Here is a 24,508-nt window from a genome sequence, read left to right as displayed (position 1 = left end):
GTAGTTATATTCCTGTACATAGGGGGCAGTATTATAGTAGTTATATTCCTGTACATAGGGGGCAGTATTATAGTAGTTATATTCCTGTACATAGGGGGCAGTATTATAGTAGTTATATTCCTGTACATAGGGGGCTGTATTATAGTAGTTATATTCTTGTACATAGGGGGCAGTATTATAGGAGTTATATTCTTGTACACAGGGGGCAGTATTATAGTAGTTATATTCTTGTACATAGGGGGCAGTATTATAGTAGTTATATTCCTGTACATAGGGGGCAGTATTATAGTAGTTATATTCCTGTACATAGGGGGCAGTATTATAGTAGTTATATTCTTGTACATAGGGGGCAGTATTATAGTAGTCTGGTCTCTTTGGCAGGAATAAGGTGCTGCAGATCTCTAGTGGTCTTGATGAACCTGGGCAATTAAACTGGCAGATGATACTTTGCCTTTTGGCTACGTGGATTATTGTCTATTTCTGTATCTGGAAAGGAGTAAAATCAACAGGAAAGGTAAGGAACCAATCATGGGAATGTCTTGTTACTGACGCTGGTCGTGGCTCTTCTATACGGCTTAATAGCAAGTTTACAAAACCAGTTTGTCAAAAAGGTCGTTGTTCCACATTATAGAATTAGATTCACATGAAAATCCAGGGGAAGCCCCTTTCCCCTCTATGGAAGCCATATTACACCTCTATTCACAGACAGAATCTGAACCACTGGATATAAATAAGACCCTTTCCATTCCCTAAAAGCAAGCAGAGATCTTAAAATCTGGCGACACATAAAAGCAGAAACATCATTACCGCAGTGATTCCACCATAATTGGGTAACAATTCCGCAATGTGCACCATGACGTCATAGTAGCCCCTTAAGAACAGGAGCCCTAAATGAAAAATATCTGGAATCAGGCGGGGGAGGGGCTGCTCTAGACAGGATTGTTTCATGGATGTTTTTGTGCGGATCCCTGCTGTGGAGCGATAGCAGGCCGGCACCTCATCATTGTGACGGGCACAGGCTGATAATGAAGCCCCCTCCATTACTCTTCCTTCATCTCCCCCCCGGGGGGGGGGGGGGGGGAAGATTCGCGGCTCCTAGAACTGATTATCATGTGGGTCACGAGTCTTCCCCTTCTCCTTCCCACACGGCTGATTGCCCTGGACCGGGGGAATAATCGCAGAGCGTCACAGTGTAATCTCCGCAGCCTCCCTCCAATACTAATAGCTTTATCACAGGAGAGACTATAGCGCAACGCAAAGCCGCAGCCTAGAGACCCCCATAGACATCGCATCAAGGGGCAATATCATAAGTGTAATGTGTAATAAACTGTGTCTTCAACATATAAAGAGATAGTAGTATAAATGATACAAGGGGCCCCTAAAGCTCCTGGGCCCCTTAGGTTATGCCCTTGCCTAGAGGAAATGCTGTGGATACCCACATAAAACTATTATAGGGTTAGTGTTGCCACCTTTGTAACTCAAAAATACTTAGGGGGGTGGCGCAAATTTTTTTATTACCAGCCCCATTAGAGGCGGCACTCTTTATTGTGATCAGTATTTTTGAGACCTGCCCTCTATTGTGCTCAATATTTTTAGCCCCACCCTCTATTGTACTCAATATTTTTAGCCCCACCCTCTATCGTGATCAGTATTTTTAGCCCCACCCTCTATTGTGATCAGTATTTTTGAGCCCCACCCTCTATTGTGATCAGTATTTTTGAGCCCCACCCTCTATTGTGATCAGTATTTTTGAGCCCCACCCTCTATTGTGATCAGTATTTTTGAGCCCCACCCTCTATTGACTTCAGCATTTTTTACCCTTATTGGATACATTATTTTTGAGTCCCGCCCTCTATCCTGTCTAGTACTTTTGAGTCCAGCCCTTTATTCTGTATTTTTGAGTCCCGCCCTCTATCCTGCATTTTTGAGTCCCGCCCTCTATCCTGTATTTTTGTGTCCCGCCCTCCATCCTGTATTTTTGTGTCCCGCCCTCTATCCTGTATTTTTGTGTCCCGCCCTCTATCCTGTATTTTTGTGTCCCGCCCTCTATCCTGTATTTTTGAGTCCCGCCCTCTATCCTGTATTTTTGAGTCACGCCCTCTATCCTGTCCAGTACAAGATGGCCGTGCCATATGCTGCACACAGCCCACAGGTCGCCTCCCAGTGATTATTATTGATTGAAAGTCTTGTAAAGCAAAGTCATCAAGAAGTTTTCCTACTAGTCTAAGTATCTGGGAACTTATTTTCAGATAACATGAGATTTTCCATTCTGGGGACGGGAACAGCTGGGTGATTCCTGCGATTGTACAGTGACCCAAGTCTTCTCTTGCAGGTCGTCTACTTCACAGCTCTCTTCCCCTATGTGGTTCTGATTGTCCTCTTGGCTCATGGGGTCACCCTGCCGGGGGCGCTGGATGGCATTGTCTACTATTTAAAACCGAACTGGTCAAAGCTTGCTGAAGCTCAGGTGAGGAACATACACAGGGCAAGCTGGGGGATAGAGAGATCTCAGCTCAGAAACTGCAGAATTATATTATAAAAGGTAGTATCTCAAGATCAGTACAGGATAAGTAATGTCATGTATATGCACAGAGACTGCACAAGCAGCAGAATAGTGAGTGCAGCTCTGGAGTATAATACAGGATGTAACTCAGGATCAGTACAGGATAAGTAATGTCATGTATGTACACAGTGACTGCACCAGCAGCAGAATAGTGAGTGCAGCTCTGGGGTATAATACAGGATGTAACTCAGGATCAGTACAGGATAAGTAATGTCATGTATGTACACAGTGACTGCACCAGCAGCAGAATAGTGAGTGCAGCTCTGGGGTATAATACAGGATGTAACTCAGGATCAGTACAGGATAAGTAATGTCATGTATGTACACAGTGACTGCACCAGCAGCAGAATAGTGAGTGTAGCTCTGGTGTATAATACAGGATGTACCTCAGGATCAGTACAGGATAAGTAATGTCATGTGTGTACACAGTGACTGCACCAGCAGCAGAATAGTGAGTGCAGCTCTGGAGTATAATACAGGATGTAACTCAGGATCAGTATAGGATAAGTAATGTCATGTATGTACACAGTGACTGCACCAGCAGCAGAATAGTGAGTGCAGCTCTGAAGTATAATACAGGATGTAACTCAGGATCAGTACAGGATAAGTAATGTCATGTATATGCACAGAGACTGCACAAGCAGCAGAATAGTGAGTGCAGCTCTGGGGTATAATACAGGATGTAACTCAGGATCAGTACAGGATAAGTAATGTCATGTATGTACACAGTGACTGCACCAGCAGCAGAATAGTGAGTGCAGCTCTGGGGTATAATACAGGATGTAACTCAGGATCAGTACAGGATAAGTAATGTCATGTATGTACACAGTGACTGCACCAGCAGCAGAATAGTGAGTGCAGCTCTGGAGTATAATACAGGATGTAACTCAGGATCAGTACAGGATAAGTAATGTCATGTATGTACACAGTGACTGCACCAGCAGCAGAATAGTGAGTGCAGCTCTGGGGTATAATACAGGATGTACCTCAGGATCAGTACAGGATAAGTAATGTCATGTGTGTACAGTGACTGCACCAGCAGCAGAATAGTGAGTGCAGCTCTGGAGTATAATACAGGATGTAACTCAGGATCAGTACAGGATAAGTAATGTCATGTATGTACACAGTGACTGCACCAGCAGCAGAATAGTGAGTGCAGCTCTGGGGTATAATACAGGATGTAACTCAGGATCAGTACAGGATAAGTAATGTCATGTATGTACACAGTGACTGCACCAGCAGCAGAATAGTGAGTGCAGCTCTGGAGGATAATACAGGATGTAACTCAGGATCAGTACAGGATAAGTAATGTCATGTATGTACACAGTGACTGCACCAGCAGCAGAATAGTGAGTGCAGCTCTGGAGTATAATACAGGATGTAACTCAGGATCAGTACAGGATAAGTAATGTCATGTATGTACACAGTGACTGCACCAGCAGCAGAATAGTGAGTGCAGCTCTGGAGTATAATACAGGATGTAACTCAGGATCAGTATAGGATAAGTAATGTCATGTATGTACACAGTGACTGCACCAGCAGCAGAATAGTGAGTGCAGCTCTGGAGTATAATACAGGATGTAACTCAGGATCAGTACAGGATAAGTAATGTCATGTATGTACACAGTGACTGCACCAGCAGCAGAATAGTGAGTGCAGCTCTGGAGTATAATACAGGATGTAACTCAGGATCAGTATAGGATAAGTAATGTCATGTATGTACACAGTGACTGTACCAGCAGCAGAATAGTGAGTGCAGCTCTGGGGTATAATACAGGATGTAACTCAGGATCAGTACAGGATAAGTAATGTCATGTATGTACACAGTGACTGCACCAGCAGCAGAATAGTGAGTGCAGCTCTGGGGTAAAATTTGTATCAGTACTATATGTCCTGCTCCTCCTGCTCTATAACATGCACCTGGCAGCATTTAAAATAGGGTGTGATTTATAGCATTAAATACCTGAACACTCAGAGAGGGTGTGAAGGTGCCTTCGTCCTATCGTATGCCATGTATGTAATATGTACTGTAGTGGAGGTGGGGTATGGATACAGACGCAGCCTGTCTATGCTATTTCATTACAGGGAATAATAAGCCCCTCTCATATGGCAGTATTATTTTAGCACTGAATGGCTGAATTTGCTTGTTGCCTAGGACCCCGTTCTCTGTGAAAGCAGCCCTGTGCCCATGGGCAGGGAGAGGTCTCACCCAAACTGGAGATGTTCTTATACTGCAGTGAAATCCTGACACCTTGTGTCTGCTGCATCCCCTGCCGCGGGCTCACGTCTCATCCAATTTATCCAGATTCACAGCAGACTCGCTGTCTTTTTCCTCCAGGTATGGATTGATGCTGGAACACAGATCTTCTTCTCCTATGCTATCGGTTTAGGGGCATTAACAGCTCTGGGCAGCTACAACAGATTTCACAATAACTGCTACAGGTAAGAAACATCACACGCTGTGCCCTATGCTATGTGACATGTCCACATTCACCAACCTCATAGATGTCACATCCTATGTACAGTACATAATGCCCAACCTAAATGTGAAGGTCACATTAAATTGATCATCGTTCACAGTATATACTCCTCTACTACTGCCCCCTATGTACAAGAATATAACTACTATAATACTGCCCCCTATGTACAAGAATATAACTACTATAATACTGCTCCCTATGTACAGGAATATAACTACTATAATACTGCCCCCTATGTACAAGAATATAACTACTATAATACTGCCCCCTATGTACAAGAATATAACTACTATAATACTGCCCCCTATGTACAAGAATATAACTACTATAATACTGCCCCCTATGTACAGGAATATAACTACTATAATACTGCCCCCTATGTACAAGAATATAACTACTACAATACTGCCCCCTATGTACAGGAATATAACTACTATAATACTGCCCGCTATGTACAAGAATATAACTACTATAATACTGCCCCCTATGTACAAGAATATAACTACTATAATACTGCCTCCTATGTACAGGAATATAACTACTATAATACTGCCTCCTATGTACAGGAATATAACTACTATAATACTGCCCCCTATGTACAGGAATATAACTACTATAATACTGCCCCCTATGTACAAGAATATAACTACTATAATACTGCCCCCTGTGTACAAGAATATAACTACTATAATACTGCCCCCTATGTACAAGAATATAACTACTATAATACTGCCCCCTATGTACAAGAATATAACTACTATAATACTGCCCCCTATGTACAAGAATATAACTACTATAATACTGCCTCCTATGTACAGGAATATAACTACTATAATACTGCCCCCTATGTACAGGAATATAACTACTATAATACTGCCCCCTATGTACAAGAATATAACTACTATAATACTGCCCCCTGTGTACAAGAATATAACTACTATAATACTGCCCCCTATGTACAAGAATATAACTACTATAATACTGCCCCCTATGTACAAGAATATAACTACTATAATACTGCCCCCTATGTACAAGAATATAACTACTATAATACTGCCCCCTATGTACAAGAATATAACTACTATAATACTGCCCCCTATGTACAAGAATATAACTACTATAATACTGCCTCCTATGTACAAGAATATAACTACTATAATACTGCCCCCTATGTACAGGAATATAACTACTATAATACTGCCCCCTATGTACAGGAATATAACTACTATAATACTGCCCCCTATGTACAAGAATATAACTACTATAATACTGCCCCCTATGTACAAGAATATAACTACTATAATACTGCCCCCTATGTACAAGAATATAACTACTATAATACTGCCCCCTATGTACAAGAATATAACTACTATAATACTGCCCCCTATGTACAAGAATATAACTACTATAATACTGCCCCCTATGTACACGAATATAACTACTATAATACTGCCCCCTATGTACACGAATATAACTACTATAATACTGCCCCCTATGTACACGAATATAACTACTATAATACTGCCCCCTATGTACAGGAATATAACTACTATAATACTGCCTCGTATGTACAAGAATATAACTACTATAATACTGCCCCCTATGTACATGAATATAACTACTATAATACTGCCCCCTATGTACAGGAATATAACTACTATAATACTGCCCCCTATGTACAAGAATATAACTACTATAATACTGCCCCCTATGTACAAGAATATAACTACTATAATACTGCCCCCTATGTACACGAATATAACTACTATAATACTGCCCCCTATGTACACGAATATAACTACTATAATACTGCCCCCTATGTACACGAATATAACTACTATAATACTGCCCCCTATGTACAGGAATATAACTACTATAATACTGCCTCGTATGTACAAGAATATAACTACTATAATACTGCCCCCTATGTACATGAATATAACTACTATAATACTGCCCCCTATGTACAGGAATATAACTACTATAATACTGCCCCCTATGTACAAGAATATAACTACTATAATACTGCCCCCTATGTACAGGAATATAACTACTATAATACTGCCCCCTATGTACAGGAATATAACTACTATAATACTGCCCCCTATGTACAAGAATATAACTACTATAATACTGCCCCCTTTGTACAAAAATATAACTACTATAATACTGCCCCCTATGTACAAGAATATAACTACTATAATACTGCCCCCTATGTACAAGAATATAACTACTATAATACTGCCCCCTATGTACACGAATATAACTACTATAATACTGCCCCCTATGTACAAGAATATAACTACTATAATACTGCCCCCTATGTACAGGAATATAACTACTATAATACTGCCCCCTATGTACAAGGATATAACTACTATAATACTGCCCCCTATGTACAGGAATATAACTACTATAATACTGCCCCCTATGTACAAGAATATAACTACTATAATACTGCCCCCTATGTACAGGAATATAACTACTATAATACTGTCCCCTATGTACAGGAATATAACTACTATAATACTGCCCCCTATGTACAGGAATATAACTACTATAATACTGCCCCCTATGTACAAGAATATAACTACTATAATACTGCCCCCTATGTACAGGAATATAACTACTATAATACTGCCTCCTATGTACAAGAATATAACTACTATAATACTGCCCCCTATGTACAAGAATATAACTACTATAATACTGCCCCTATGTACAGGGATATAACTACTATAATACCGCCCCCTATGTACAAGAATATAACTACTATAATACTGCCCCCTATGTACAAGAATATAACTACTATAATACTGCCCCCTATGTACACGAATATAACTACTATAATACTGCCCCCTATGTACACGAATATAACTACTATAACCCTGGCTCTTGTGGACAAGTGTTTGGCTGTGAGTGTGTGCAGGATTATGTGACTGTATTTGCGGTATTACTGGTGTAGTTACGGTATGTATGATGTTCCCCGCAGGGACGCTTATATTCTGGCTGCTATAAACAGCACCACGAGCTTCTTTGCTGGTTTTGTGGTTTTCTCTGTCCTGGGGTTCATGGCATCAGAGCAGGGAGTGGACATATCAAAGGTTGCAGAGTCTGGTGAGTACAGAATCAGAACATTACATAGATATAAGGGGTCCCATACAGGGGGCTCCATCGCTTGGGATTCCCACATCTGAACCAGAGCTCCCAGATATAACCTGACGCTTTCTCCTCTTTGCTGTTTTAGGTCCTGGCCTGGCGTTTATTGCATATCCAAAGGCTGTGACTTTGATGCCATTCGCCCCGATCTGGGCGGCGCTGTTCTTCTTTATGCTCCTGGTTCTTGGTCTGGACAGTCAGGTAATCCCATCCGATTCTAGGTAAATGCCTTTAAGGGATGTAGTAAAGGTAACACTAGAACTCAACAACAGCTTTAAAATGTTATAAATCGGTTCCGGTTGGACCTCCCATAAAATAAAACGTTATGCGACACTGGACCGGACCCACCCGGAGGCTGGAACTTCCTATAGGGTCAATTGTGTCAGAACCCAACGTTCAGGTGGTAGCTCTGTGACTCCTTATGGGTCCACGTGAGCCACATCTGACAATATGCCCCCATGTTGGCCTTGTCCTTCTGGGTGAATTGGGAGATCCGGCCTGGATCCGGTTACTAGTCATATTGATACAGTATGTCTTGATTTTTGGGATGCCGGGTCGTATTTTGGCACCCAGGAGCAATGTCTTGTTTTTGTTGTGATATCTCCAAGTGCTGAGCAGGACCTGCCCTCCACTTCCTACAGGACAGCTGTCCCCTCGTCATCACCTTCCTCTTCTCTTACTTGGGCCTGAGACAGGGAACGGGTTGGACACTGGCACCTTCAGGGCAGAGGTGGAGGTGAAAACGGGAGAAAGCCAATGGTGTGCAGGGTATGGGCAAAGGGTAGTCAGATGACCTTAGTATGTTCAGCTTCCTCCTAGCATACGCCTTACCCCTCTTCTCACTCTCTTCCCCTCTTCTGTTTCTGAACAGTTTGTGGGGGTCGAGGGGTTCATTACCGGGATCCTGGATTTATTTCCACAGCCAATGACTGGCTTTGTGCGCAGGGAAGTCACTGCAGCACTCTGCTGCCTTCTGTGCTTCATCATTGACCTCTCCATGGTGACCGAGGTAAGAAACAGATGGATAAAGATGAGAATATTATTGCCAGAGTCTCTCACAAGCCATTTTCTGGGAATATTAGTTCTGCAGGGGCTGGATCAAGAAGAGAGCCCGCCCCCGAGGAACTCTCAGAATTGTAAAATTAGTCAAATGGCCCCTAAAAACTTTTGCTGTCTACTAAACTGAACCACCAATATGTAGGGCTCTCTGGGCCCTAAGCCAGGATCATCGTTGATATTCTTATTCAACAAGGATTATACTTTGAGGATCTCCTGGATGTTTCCAATTATTCTGCCAATAAGTATGATTATTGGTTATAGTTCTCACTTTACTACAAGTGTCCAGACAAAGCGCTGTCTAACATTTGAGTCTTTAAAGTTTACAGTCCAATATATTCTATAGTATTCCTATGCCCCACCCACTTCCTGAGATTATCAGTTCTTCGGGGGCTGGATCAAACAGAGAGCCCACCCCCCAAGAAACCATGTCATAATTATGAAATTGGGGATGATTGATTTGTGGCAGAAATGAGTGTTGTTTGCATCATTGTCAAGGCTGGTAAAATATTCAAACAAAGACTCAAGTATCTTCATGACCCAACCACTGATTTAAAAGGAATCTGTCAGCAGTGTGGGCCATGCACAACGGGAGTAATTTTTAGGTATTGGCCATGGAGAGATGTGTAATCAGACCTTTGTGTGTGTTGTTAGTAGCAGCAGCCGGAGTGTAAAAAAATGTATATACTGTATATTCCAGTATTGAGTTAGGAACACTGGGGGCGTTTCCTCACACTGCTGTGCTCTACATCAATCAACTAGGCTACAGCTCCTCCTCTCTGCTCTGAATGGCTGCTGTAATATTTAACAGCTTTTACTCAGAGCAGAAGGTTGAGAGATGTGGAGCATCTCAATGTACACAGCTAAGAGCACAACAGTGTGAGGATACACCGATATTGATACAATTCTGGAATATTAATCAATTTTTAGCTACTAAAAACAAACACCAAGGCCTGATTACACATCTCTCCAGGGACAATACCTAACACTGGCTGCAGTCTACATGGTCACACAGTAGCTTGTTATGCAGGTTGAAAAGAGGTGTAGCTGGGTCTACATTTCCAACAGCCAAAATTTAGAACACTGGGGCAGATTTACTTACCCGGTCCATTCGCGATCCAGCGGTGCGTTCTCTGCAGAGGATTCAGGTTCTGTCGGTATTCACTAAGGTAGTTCATCCAACGTCCACCAGGTGTCGCTGCTGCGCTGAAGTTCGTCGGAGTGCACTGAAGTTCACCGTCCTACGCTGGGTGCAGGAAAGCGTGTGTCAAGCGGCACTTTTTTTTAAAAAATGCGGCGGTTTTTCCGAATACGTCGGGTTTTCGGATGGCCACGCCCCCGGATTTCCGTCACGTGCATGCCAGCGCCGATGCGCCACAATATGATCGCGTGCACCAAAATCCCCGGGGCAATTCAAGGAAAATCTGCGCAAATCGGAAATTTTCGGATAACCCGTCGGAAAAACGCGATTCGGGCCCTTAGTAAATGACCCCCATTGTCCTTATTTACAACAATTCCACCTGTGAGGACCAGCTACCCTTTACCCTCCTGCTTAAAGGGATCTGTCAGCAGCTGTATCCATGCACACTTTGGCTAGTGGGTATAGACCATGGAGAGATGTGTAACCATAACTTTGCAAAAGTTTGAAAAATGAAGGGGGTGTCCTCCCACTGCTGTGCTCTGAGCTCTCTGCACTGAGCTTCTGCACAACCCTTCTCTCTCCACTCAGTAACAAGAGAAGTTTAATGCACAGAGCACAGCAGTGTGAGGACTCACTGAATATATAATAAACCCTGAATATATAATTCATTTAATAGGTTTTATTGTGATTGTAGCAGTTCTATGCCCCACGCTACAGCCATCTTATGGGGGTCCAAAGACAGACCCCAGGCCCTGGTGTATAACGTCCACCCCCCCCCACCCCCAATTGTCAGGACCTAGGTGCTCCACAAATTGAGTAGGCTGCTTGCTGTGATTCCTTGCGTCACTACTGTATGTTTTATGATTTTAGGGCGGGATGTACGTCTTCCAGCTTTTCGACTACTATTCGGCGAGTGGCATTACGCTGCTGTGGCAAGCCTTCTGGGAGTGTGTGGTTATCGCATGGGTTTATGGTCAGACATTATTGCTTATTGCTTCGTCATTTACTTGCTAAAAAACACTTCCTAAAGTTATAGCCCCCCCCCCCCCCGATTGTGAACCAAAAAGTCCAACAAAGGACAGAAAATCAAACTGAAAAATATAGTTTTACGGAAACAGCGCCACCCTTGCCGATAGGTTATGTCTGGTACTGCATATCAACACCATTCACTTGAAAATTGCTAAATTAAGGACGATCCCTGGATTTTGGAGACCAATGGCAACAGCATAATAATAATAATAATAATAATAATAATAATAACATATGACCTGCTGGCTGATGGTTTCCTTATAGAAACATTGATATTTGGGGGGTAAATTTAATTAAAAAAAAAAATTAATTGCAAAAAAGTAATGAAATCATTAAATAATGGTGTGTGGACGTTTTCCTATTGACTCTATAGACCTAAATCCATAACAGGAGATAAAGGAACATATGGCCAGAACTAATCTCCGCCAATTGATTGCTCCCCTATCACACAGAGTAAACGATAATCAACCCCCCATCCCCTCCCCCGCCCGCCATTAACTGATTACAAGACGGCGAAAACTGCAAACACATTAGACTATAATCTTATATGAATTAGCCGACAGGTCATCCGCATCATGTGCAGTAATAACCAATGAGCAGAATTACTTAGGTGCGTTGAGATATTAGGATCTGCATGGAATTAGCTTTAATATTCTCTGCTGCTGAAGGATACAACCTGCTCACACATTTATTGTGAAAAAAAATCCACTACAAATACCCCAACCCGAAAATATGTGTTCAAGGGAATGTAACTAGTATCATACTGCCATCTACTGGTGTTATGTGGTAGAACATGCAATAATAATAAAGTGTAATTACTGTAAGAATATAACTACTATAATACTGCCCCTTATGTACAAGAATATAACTACTATAATACTGCCCCCTATGTACAGGAATATAACTACTATAATACTGCCCCCTATGTACAAGAATACAACTACTATAATACTGCCCCCTATGTACAAGAATATAACTACTATAATACTGCCCCCTATGTACAAGAATATAACTAGTATAATACTATCCCCTATGTACAAGAATATAACTACTATAATACTGCCCCCTATGTACAAGAATATAACTACTATAATACTGCCCCTATGTACAGGAATATAACTACTATAATACTGCCCCCTATGCACAAGAATATAACTACTATAATACTGCCCCCTATGTACAGGAATATAACTACTATAATACTGCCCCCTATGTACAGGAATATAACTACTATAATACTGCCCCTTATGTACAAGAATATAACTACTATAATACTGCCCCCCATGTACAAGAATACAACTACTATAATACTGCTCCCTATGTACAGGAATATAACTACTATAATACTGCCCCCTATGTACAAGAATATAACTACTATAATACTGCCCCCTATGTACAAGAATATAACTACTATAATACTGCCCCCTATGTACAAGAATATAACTACTATAATACTGCCCCCTATGTACAGGAATATAACTACTATAATACTGCCCCCTATGTACAGGAATATAACTACTATAATACTGCCCCCTATGTACAGGAATATAACTACTATAATACTGCCCCCTATGTACAAGAATATAACTACTATAATACTGCCCCCTATGTACAGGAATATAACTACTATAATACTGCCCCCTATGTACAAGAATATAACTACTATAATACTGCCCCCTATGTACAGGAATATAACTACTATAATACTGCGCCCTATGTACAAGAATATAACTACTATAATACTGCCCCCTATGTACAAGAATATAACTACTATAATACTGCCCCCTATGTACAAGAATATAACTACTATAATACTGCCCCCTATGTACAGGAATATAACTACTATAATACTGCCCCCTATGTACAGGAATATAACTACTATAATACTGCCCCCTATGTACAGGAATATAACTACTATAATACTGCCCCCTATGTACAAGAATATAACTACTATAATACTGCCCCCTATGTACAAGAATATAACTACTATAATACTGCCCCCTATGTACAGGAATATAACTACTATAATACTGCGCCCTATGTACAAGAATATAACTACTATAATACTGCCCCCTATGTACAAGAATATAACTACTATAATACTGCCCCCTATGTACAAGAATATAACTACTATAATACTGCCCCCTATGTACAAGAATATAACTACTATAATACTGCCCCCTATGTACAGGAATATAACTACTATAATACTGCCCCCTATGTACAAGAATATAACTACTATAATACTGCCCCCTATGTACAAGAATATAACTACTATAATACTGCCCCTATGTACAAGAATATAACTACTATAATACTGCCCCCTATGTACAAGAATATAACTACTATAATACTGCCCCTATGTACAAGAATATAACTACTATTATACTGCCCCCTATGTACAAGAATATAACTACTATAATACTGCCCCCTATGTACAAGAATACAACTACTATAATACTGCCCCCTATGTACAAGAATACAACTACTATAATACTGCCCCCTATGTACAAGAATACAACTACTATAATACTGCCCCCTATGTACAAGAATACAACTACTATAATACTGCCCCCTATGTACAAGAATACAACTACTATAATACTGCCCCCTATGTACAAGAATACAACTACTATAATACTGCCCCCTATGTACAGGAATATAACTACTATAATACTGCCCCCTATGTACAAGAATATAACTGCTATAATACTGCCCCCTATGTACAAGAATATAACTACTACAATACTGTCCCCTATGTACAGAAATATAACTACTATAATACTGCCCCCTATGTACAAGAATATAACTACTACAATACTGTCCCCTATGTACAGAAATATAACTACTATAATACTGCCACCTATGTACAGGAATATAACTAATATAATACTGCCCCTATGTACAAGAATATAACTACTATAATACTGCCCCCTATGTACAAGAACTACTATAATACTGCCCCCTATGTACAAGAATATAACTACTATAATACTGCCCCCTATGTACAAGAATATAACTACTATAATACTGCCCCCTATGTACAGGAATATAACTACTGTAATACTGCCTCCTATGTACAGAAATATAACTACTATAATACTGCCCCCTATGTACAAGAATATAACTACTGTAATACTGCCCCTATGTACAGGAATATAACTACTATAATATACATTACTTTTGTGCATATATGTAACGGCTATAGTAGTGATAATGTTGGGTTTATACGGAAATTATTTGGTGTGATATTCTGTTAGTTGTGGATTCTGTATATTTCAGGTGCGGACAGGTTTATGGATGATATTGCTCGGATGATTGGTTACCGGCCTCTCCCGTACATGAAGTGGTGCTGGTCTGTGATTACTCCTCTTGTCTGTGTGGTGAGTCTTGATATATATATAAACATGTATAGGACAGGAGATAGCGGGTTTATAAGAATACGGTAGTATACAGTGTATATATATATATATATATATGTCTGGGGCGCAGTGCCACTCAGTGGTGAATCGTAGCACTACATATACTATATACATCTCTTTCTTTATTATCTGAACTAGATGATTGTTGCCATGTATCTAATGTTATCATTTTATTTTGCATCTCAGGGTATTTTCGTGTTTCATGTGGTTAACTACAAGCCTCTGACTTACAACAAAACCTATGTCTATCCGTGGTGGGGCGAGGCGATCGGCTGGGGTCTGGCCCTGGCCTCTATGCTCTGCATCCCACTGACTGTTGTATGCAAGCTGCTACGATCCAAAGGGTCTCTGCGGGAGGTAAGTAACAGCGACAGCCAGCACCCCGCTATGTAATGCAGTAATTACCCTGTAGGGGGCGGCACAGACAACTTGTCCACGCAAAACCAGTGGGTCTGTAAGGGCAGTGGCTGGGGGTGCCAGTACTTACCTCCTGCCACTAGTTTGCATGATCGCACACATTCACTGACTGACCACTATAGGCACATTGTAACAGCCTGTAATGCGCTCCCATGCACCAGGGATAGCTAAGGCAGCTTCCATCGTGGGTAGGTGCCTGAGCAAAAGGTTCCTAGGTCACTAGTTCATATCAAAGTTGTCCTTTTACCCATGTCTGACCTTTGCCTCCTTATCTAACCACTGACCTTGACCTAATTACCTGACGACAGATTATCCAATGACCACATCTCTGCCAGCCTTAGGGTCTCTTGATCTTATGAATAGAGGTAGCGACCTGGTGGTTCCATGCAGCAAAATCCAGATCCTGAGGCATGAGTTGAAGGGTGAATACCAGTAGACAACCCCTTAAAGGTAGTTCCAAGTCAAATCCACTCACTACCAGAGTAGGTCCACTATGATATGAGTTTTATCAGTTGTGTGAGGTTACAGCTTTCCCAGACCCCTGCCCTTCAGGAAAGCTGAGTGACTACCCTTGCAGGGGCAGTAATGGCGGCCATGTTGGTTGTCACCCAGTTAAAAAAACAAATAATAAAATCTTCAATCTGGATTTTCCCTGAGTATGACTTCATGTTTGTTTCTTCTTTGCAGCGTTGGCAGCACCTGACCACCCCGGTGTGGGGTCACCACCACCTCGAATACCTTACCCCCGAAGCAGAAACCAAACTGCTCCCTCCCGACTCTCTGGTTACGCTCAGCAAGGAGAAAGCCACCCTATTCGAGACCGTCATCTAGGGAGTGGCCCCTCGCGAGCAGCCTGTGTCGCTTGTGACGTGTCGTAAACGTGTCGTGCCAATCCGTCCAACCGTCTTCTGTGCTGCTCTCCACCAGGTGGCAGAGCCGGGGGTGCGTTACGCCATATTATAGCCGACCTCCCCCCTCCCCATTATATATCTCACATCAGCTTCTGCCCTGGCTGACCCCGGTAATGTCCTGTGTAGCACCCGCCCCGTCATACATGGTGCCCGCCCCCTTATCGGAAGTCATGTTCACCTAGATTAGTTAACCCGAGACCCCTGTACACTAACTGTACCCGAAGGGTAATCTGGGGGCTCCATAGCAAAGTGGGCCCCTATCATGGTGCTGGACAGGAGGGCTTACACCCTTTCCAGGACCCCTCTTCCCAAGCACCATAGCAACTGGCCCCCATCTATAACGTGTCATAGATAAGAAACACCTTACGGGCCCCTAAGACTTCTGGGCCCGGGTGCATCTGCATCCTCCGCACCCCTTTAAGCTCCACCCAACCACATGCTCCGCCTCTATAGTAGAGTAAGTCATAGTGGGACCACCCTATGGTGTAGCGCTGCTGGTGGGCTATGCTATGGAGCCCCTCTCCTCTATCACAGTCCATACTATTCTACAGCACACTATTTTCCCCATTGGAAAAATGGCCACCAAAACAACGGGGGACAATTTCTTACAACTGGTGCTTGTCCCCAGGGTGCTCTAATCTCCAGGCTAGCGCAGGCCTCATGCCTTAACAATATGGTGCAGACTGTGGGAACCAACAACTTCCCCTTTGATGGAATCAGGCAGCGCTCGGTTACCCCACGAAGAGCTGATTCTGGGGTCTCCTCTCCATCTATAAATGTATACAATGTGTATTGTGCCTCTGAGGGTCAGATACGGGGGTCCCGGGAATACATAGAGCAATGTGTGTTGTGATTTTTGGGTACAGAACCCCTGGGGTGTTGCTTATAATGGCCCACACCATATCAGTGCCACTTTGGTTCTCCCATGTGCCTCTTGCCCCCCAGGGGGCTATTCACCATCATCAGGAGTCGTGACCTCACAGACAGGGTGTTTAGAGTCTACGATTGACCCCTTCTTCAGAAATCCCACAAATATTCTTAGCCCCTTCATATTATTTGATGATAGTGTTCCCACAGGGACATGGAGGGGGTTGTAGTGTTTGGTCTTGGTGATGGATAACATATATTTTTATGGTGTTTGCCTTTAAAGGGGTCGTCCACGTTCAGCAAATAATTGATAATGTTTGTGTAATGAAATGTTCCACAGTTTTCCGATTATACTTTCTGTATCAACCTCCTCATAGTTTTTTTCCCTGACTTGTTGTCCTGGATAGGAAGCTCCATTATTTACTTCCTGATAAACGCCGGTTCCTGGTCATGTGATGTCACACAGATGCACGGCTCGTAATATCCCTGGTCATGTGATGTCCCACAGGTGCATGACTCGTTATATCCCTGTCATGTGATGTAACGAGCCATGAACCTGTGAGACATCACATGACCAGGGATATAACGAGCCGTGCACCCGTGTGACATCACATGACCAGGGATATAATGAGCCGTGCACCCGTGTGACATCACATGACCAGGGATTTAACGAGCTCTGCACCTGTGTGACATCACATGACCAGGGATATAACGAGCTCTGCACCTGTGTGACATCACATGACCGGGGATATAACGAGCCGTGCACCTGTGTGACATCACATGACCAGGGATATGAGCCGTGCACCTGTGTGACATCACATGACCAGGGATATAACGAGCCGTGCGTCTGTGTGACATCACATGACCAGGGATATAACGAGCTCTGCACCTGTGTGACATCACATGACCAGGGATATAACGAGCTCTGCACCTGTGTGACATCACATGACCAGGGATATGACCAGAAATCTAAAAAAACAGACAGGAATTGATACAGAAAATTGTATAAGTTTTAATTGCAAAAACAATATCAATTATCTGCTGAAAGTGGACGACCCCTTTAAGAGCTTTTATTTTCCACCAAAGAAGCAACGTGATACTTGATGAGATTATTATTATATCAATGTCCTTGTGACGGTGAAGCCTGATGTGTTGGGGGGGGAGGGGGGGGGGGGCAATAATCTGCGGCTACTGATGAAACCTTCTGTAATGATTGGAAAATCAGATTTACAGGCGGAGGCGTCACCTTCTTGGGGTACGACGTGTCCTCCCGGATCATGGCCGGTCCTCTCCCGCACACCAGGTGGACCTGTCAGACAGGACTGCGATTTCATCACTGGACTCATAGCTTTCTGATATCAGCCATTACTGAAAGATCTATATATATATATAATATCTGAGATGTCTAATAACTCGTTACCTCGGAGCTCTGAGATGAGAAATCAGGATGAATGAGAGATGAGCAGGCGGATAAAACTCATTGTGAAATTACCCAAATTTGTGGATTTTGGCAAATTTATTTAGAACAAAATCATGGCAATCCTTTAGCATGAATTACAATGACCTACAGGCTGCGGAAGAGTTCTAGAACCCTGTATACGGGGCATTGAGCTGGTACCAGGGGTTCTGGCTGAAGACTCATAGTTGGGTCAGAATTCTAGGTACCTGGTACAGATGGATGTAGGCCGGCTCCTTAAAGAGGAAGTTGGACCGGCCACCTTTAGACAGGTTAGAGGGATGACTCTGGTAACATGACCCCTCCTAATTCCCCTCTAATCCCTCCGAGGTCCTCAGTGTTGGCCAGTGGTATCAGGTCCAAGTGCCCCCTATCCAAAGTCCTGGATCTTTTCCCAGACAATTAGAAAATAAATTGGGACCGAAACGAATCCGACCCCCAAAAAAATGACTTGTCTCCCAAGATAAAATCTCAGAGTTGTTTAATTAACTTTTTCAATTTATTTTAGTGCTTTTTTTATTTTTATATCAGGTCTCTGCTATAAAAGGGTTAACTCGATGCAAAGAGATGAAGTATTTTTCAAGGCACAGAACAGTATTTTTGTAGGCGTGGATATAGAGAGGCAGACGTATAGTCATCCTATTATTACTGCTACACTCGTCTTGTGTACCGTCCTGTACTGTTCAAAAGCATTAAAAGGGGTTTCCCAAAAAAATAGGGCCTGGATCAGAGAAAGAGCCACTTCTCTACGCAGGTTGTGTCTGGTATTACATGTCTGGGTATAACCAGACCTTTGTGTAGGTTGTTAGTAGCAGCAGGACTGTGAGATATAGATTTAAAATCCAAAACTGGAGCTTCTCCAAATGCATTGTGGGCGTGTCCTCACACTGCTGTGCTCTCAGCTCTTTGCAGCCAGTGTTATGTATTGTCCTTGGAGAGATGTGTAATCAGACCTTTGTGTGTGTTGTCAGTAGCAGCAGGACTGTGGAATATGGATTTATATTTGAGGGTTGTAGCTTTTCCTAGTGCAATGGGAGGGTGTCCTCACACTGCTGTTCTCTGAGCACTCCTCATTGAATTGCTCCACAACACCATGGTTGCAGGCTACTGGCTAAATACTGCTATAGCTACTCAGAGGAGAGTAGATAGGCTGAAAGGACCATCCCCCGGTGCACCTGGAGAAGCTACAATCCTGAAATATATATCAAAATATCACAGTCCTGCTGCTACTAACAACACACACAAAGGTCTGATTACACATCTCTCCATGGACAATACCCAACACTGGCTGCAGAGAGCACAGAACACAGCAGGGCAAGGTCACACCCCTCTGTGTATATTATATACATATACTTTTGTCTATGTTCTTAGTAGCAGCAGGACTGTCTATATACGTATATACAGTATACGTATATAGACAGTCCTGCTGCTACTAAGAACATAAACAAAAGTATGATCACATATCTATCCGAGGACAATACCTAAATCTGTCTGCAGAGGGCACAGAGCACAGCAGTGTGAGGACACTCCCCCAGTGTGCTTGGAAAAGCTAGATTCCTGGAATAATGATCCGTTTTCCACAATCCTGCTGCTACTATTAACATACCAGGATGAGCTGCAATACCAGACACAACACACAGACAGGAGCGGTTCTGTTTTCTCTGTATTCATGGGATCTAGATGTGATAACAACCTATAGTATATTCCATCTTGGTGACCGCTCAGCACACCAAAGGTCCCAAATCCTATGAAACCCCAAATGAAAGTCCTTTTTCCATACACCACTGCATTGGAAGCGTCACCCATAGACCTATCATTGTGCAGCTGTACGTTGGCACAGTAGGTGGCAGCACTGAGCCCAAAAAAACCTAAAAATTACTTTAAATTGTTGATTATGTTCTTATAGGAAGTCGTCTACGACTGGTGGCTCTCCAGCTGGTGCAGGACTACAACTCCCAGCATGCCCAGGCCTTAATACCAGGGAATGCTGGGACCGCTGGAGAGCGCGCGTCCATAGGGTGGGCACACAGCAGCTGTCATCCGGTGCCATCTTACCGCCATTATATCTTGTATTTAGACGTGGCCTGGGTATATATCATTCTGGCTTTACCATTCGCCGCTCCCGTGACCGCCGTGCCACAGATGTCGCTTGTAACCGTGTTATTTGTGTGCCAAAACCCCCTTTATATAAAGTTGTGTACGCCAGGCGTAGGCGACGCATCACTTACCTGCAGCAGAGGGACTACAAGTCCCAGCAGACAGGCACGCAGCTTGTAGCTGTACTGCCGTGGCCTACGCCTGCCCCTCCCCCCCCCCCCCCCCCCCCCCCGTGTGACCCCCTCCCCCCACTTTGCCAGCGCAGTGTTCACACCTCTTGTTTTATGCCAATATAAGAGTATTTCTATAGGTCTTATTTTTATGAGTAGACATCGACTGTACGAATAAGATTAGAAAACATTGCAATAAAAGCAAAATAAAACTGAGGAAAACTGTGAGTTCTGGTTATTTCTGCTGTTTTTGTACATTTTTAAGGATATGGGGAAGATCAGCGGCTTTTCACAATGTGCGACGCCGCTTATCTTGTAGGAAATGACTGGGACCTCTCACAGACCAAAGATAAAACTTGCCGCTTCTTGGGCGTCGACGGTCTGGCCCCACCCTCAATCAAAGTGGGTCTGCCCACTTTGGGAGGGGCTTTGCAAGTCCTGTCCCCTGAAAAATTAAGGACCGCCCCATGAGGGATTAGGGGAGGTACATTAATGGGGGATCCATCCACAATTCATTGTTCAATTTTTAGCATTGCTACCATTGCCTTAACTACTAGATCTATGTATCTGTCTGCAGTGAGCTCCCCCTAGTGGTGGGTACAGATTGCATGAATTCTATAATGTATCAAGTCTGAACAAAGCTGTCACACTCCACCCATTCCAGGACTGCGTTGCCCCCAGTTCCCAATTCTCCTTTGCCAACTTCTCCTTAAGAGCTTCAGTGCCTAATGGCCAAGTTTTCCCACTAATACTACTCCTGCTCTTCCGCTACTCACTAACTTCTAGTTCATACATAATAATTCATTTAACCCCTCCCCCCTGGACCTCTAGCACCCCACCCAGGAAGATCTATGCAGATTGAACCCTAGCAAATTCTTGTCCCACTCTTGACCTTTTTGGCACCAACGTTACAGTATCTGAAGCCCATATATGCTTTCTTCTAGCTCCTCGGGGGCGGAGTCTCGAGTGAAGAGCTCACAATTCCAAATCTGATCTGTAACAACCCACTGGGTCCACATGGAATCCAAAATAATCTTATTCTCAATATCTCTACTATACATTATGACATTAATTTTCATGACATTTGGGCTTAAAAACTGAATATATTGTATGGGCAGCTATGATAAAAGAGTTAAGCTAAGCACCGCCCCCGCTTAAAACTTTAAAAGTTCACAGTAATCCCACAGATAGATCTGGATGAAGCAGACACATATCCCAGAAACATTTTACCTTCTTCTATGACCCCGGTCTGAATAAACATTACCCATCCCTGCAAGGTGAAGAAGACGGAGATCCTTCAGGATCACAATGTTAATCTTAAAGAGACAGCAGAAAATATAAAGGACGAAGATCATCCAGTCAATGAAATGGTGATGCGGTGAGTAGTTAGAAGGTGTCTACTTAAAGATTGTGAAACAGCGCCACACTTGTTGGTAGGTTATGTCTGGTATTGCAGCTCAGATTAATGGAAGTGAATGAGGTAGTGGCGCAGTTCAGCAGTAGAGGGAGTTCTCTGCTCACACAATTATTATTGACTATATGTATAAATTATAATTAGGAGGCTCCCCCTAGTGGTGGCTGCAGGTAGACAGATTTTAATATTTAAAGGAGTTGATATAAGTTATCCACTATCCTTAGATGATGGGAAGGGGACCCTGTCATGGGCGGGTTATAGTCTATTCTGTAAGATGAGGGGTAACCTGAAAACATTGGTTAATCCTTCATACAGATTTATAGTATAACGCAATGGGCTTATATCCCGCTGCACCTATATGACCCCTTATTGGGTCAGAGCCCGGATCCAACAGACCCAAGCTTAGCAGCATTGCCTATTGGAGTCTCATGTAGTCCAAAAATCTCTTCCCCCTTCTCCACCGCACCGGGTGCTGATTGCGATTTGCACGCATTTACATATTAACGAATATGCGATTGCCCGCTGCTCGTCCCCGTTTTAAAACGGAATCAAAGCCGCCTTTGTCCTAACAAATGGAATCCTTCATTGGATGCAGATTATCATCAGCAGATGAGGCGAAAGGGTTAATTAATACGGGGCGTGCTCAATGCGGCGCAGATACGGATGCATTGTGCCGGGGCGGTGGTTAGGGGGCGCCGTTCTATGCCGCTTATTTAGGATTTTATTCCCGCTATTGATGAATTCTCCTTTGCTCGAGGTGATAAAATAAATTGCAGAAGACTGCGGAGACAATCTGCAATTATCCCGGGGGGCCCCCCATCTCCCCCCTGACGAAGCGCACTACAAAAGAGGCGCCGCAATCCGCCGGTCTTTGTGGCGCTCCCTGTGATTGCAGCGCGTCGCTAGGAGAGCTAACGAGGAGCAGACGGAAGGCAGCGCCGCTCTGTTCACAGAAGCCGCCGACGCCACTTTCAAAGGACTCGCGACTAGAACTTCCTGGCGCGAGCGGATCCTTAATTCAAAGGCACCTGAGGATGTTATCTTACTACTTCTTGTATAATTAGGGACGGGGCGGCCAATTATTCTGCATTGCCAGACTGCTCCTTGGTAGCGACTTGGTAAAAAAAAAAAAACGGACACAAATTTTTATCTAAGTCGCTTATAAGCTGTTTTCTGGGGTGGGGGATTTTAAAGGAGAACTCCAGACATCATATAGTATTCCCGATGACCCCACCCACTTATCCAATAAATGATCAATAATGAGGACTTATTCACATAATGAGATGAGCTGCAATACCAGCTAAAGACACCAGCACGGAAGGGGCGCTATAATAAAGCTCCTTAGGATAGAAGGGCTGTAGAGTGGGGTGGGTGGGGCTTAGATGTTGACCACGCCCCTTTAAATAAACCACACCCATTTCAAATACGAGATGATCCCCCCATTAAGTCACACCCCTTTTTCAGGGTACAAGTGGCATATAAATCCATTGGAAAAGTCAGGAAATTCATCCAAGAGCTCCGCCCCCTTTTCTTCTCGATTTTCCGGGTAGATAGTGCACATGAGCCAATGGTGGGAGCCCCACCTTTTAAGGAGGGCAGAGTTTCTAGATCCCTCCCCCCATGCTTAATCCTAATTTTAGACTCCTCTTTGTCCTACAGAGGAGCCATCACAAAGACCCCGCTCTCCTTTCGCCTCCCCATCCCCCGCCGGGGTCCTGACATCACATGACTAATTTATTGGACACAAGAACAGAAGCCGCAACAAAGTCTTTGTGGAATAAGATGTGAATTCTCCGCTCTTCAAACCCAAACCTGAGACTTTCATGCGCGCAGACACGCTGGTAATTGTCTGTGTCCCTCTCAGGAGGTCGGCGGGGGCGGCCGGGGCTCACGGACCGCCAGGCGGAGACGCTTTGAAAATTGCTTTTAGATTGCAAATTTATTTCTGCCGAGCTCCAGGCAAAGCGGTAACATAGATTTATTCAGATTATGTGTCTGAAAGTAAACAACTGCACAATCCCTTTAAATGAATTCCTTTAAAGGGAGTGTGGCAGGTCCAAAACCATTAACACTGCTCCGTTAGTAGGAGCACAAACAATACCTCTGTGGTCACAAACAGATGAAGTCATGCAGAGAAAATCATCTTTTTCTTTCAATTTAGCCTGAAAGTGCACTAGGGGAGGAGCCTGCAAGTGCACCATGGGCGGAGCATGATTCTCTAGTTTTTCCTTTAAACGGCTATGACGCAGGTTGCGGCTAAAAATCTCAATGATGGCTAAAAGGTGAGTGAAATCCATAGGCAAATTGTCTATAGGCAAATTTGACC

General features: G+C 43.2%; 1 protein-coding gene across 1 annotated transcript in view; it reads left to right on the top strand.

Annotated features, from left to right (window-relative positions):
* LOC140104530 (sodium- and chloride-dependent creatine transporter 1-like) overlaps positions 1-20,410 on the top strand; it is a 44,383-nt gene extending 23,973 nt beyond the window's left edge. The window contains exons 5-14 of the mRNA XM_072128105.1: positions 382-514; positions 2,333-2,467; positions 4,902-5,005; positions 8,036-8,160; positions 8,291-8,403; positions 9,074-9,211; positions 11,270-11,372; positions 14,711-14,811; positions 15,037-15,207; positions 15,955-20,410. Of these exons, the coding sequence (XP_071984206.1) occupies positions 382-514; positions 2,333-2,467; positions 4,902-5,005; positions 8,036-8,160; positions 8,291-8,403; positions 9,074-9,211; positions 11,270-11,372; positions 14,711-14,811; positions 15,037-15,207; positions 15,955-16,098 (1,267 nt within the window). The 3' untranslated portion in view covers positions 16,099-20,410. The remainder of the gene's footprint in view (positions 1-381; positions 515-2,332; positions 2,468-4,901; positions 5,006-8,035; positions 8,161-8,290; positions 8,404-9,073; positions 9,212-11,269; positions 11,373-14,710; positions 14,812-15,036; positions 15,208-15,954) is intronic.
* The last annotated feature ends 4,098 nt before the right edge of the window (positions 20,411-24,508 follow it).

The sequence above is a fragment of the Engystomops pustulosus genome, chromosome 10 (assembly GCF_040894005.1).
Source record: "Engystomops pustulosus chromosome 10, aEngPut4.maternal, whole genome shotgun sequence".
NCBI lineage: Eukaryota > Metazoa > Chordata > Amphibia > Anura > Leptodactylidae > Engystomops > Engystomops pustulosus.
This window is presented reverse-complemented; position numbering and strand designations above follow the sequence as displayed.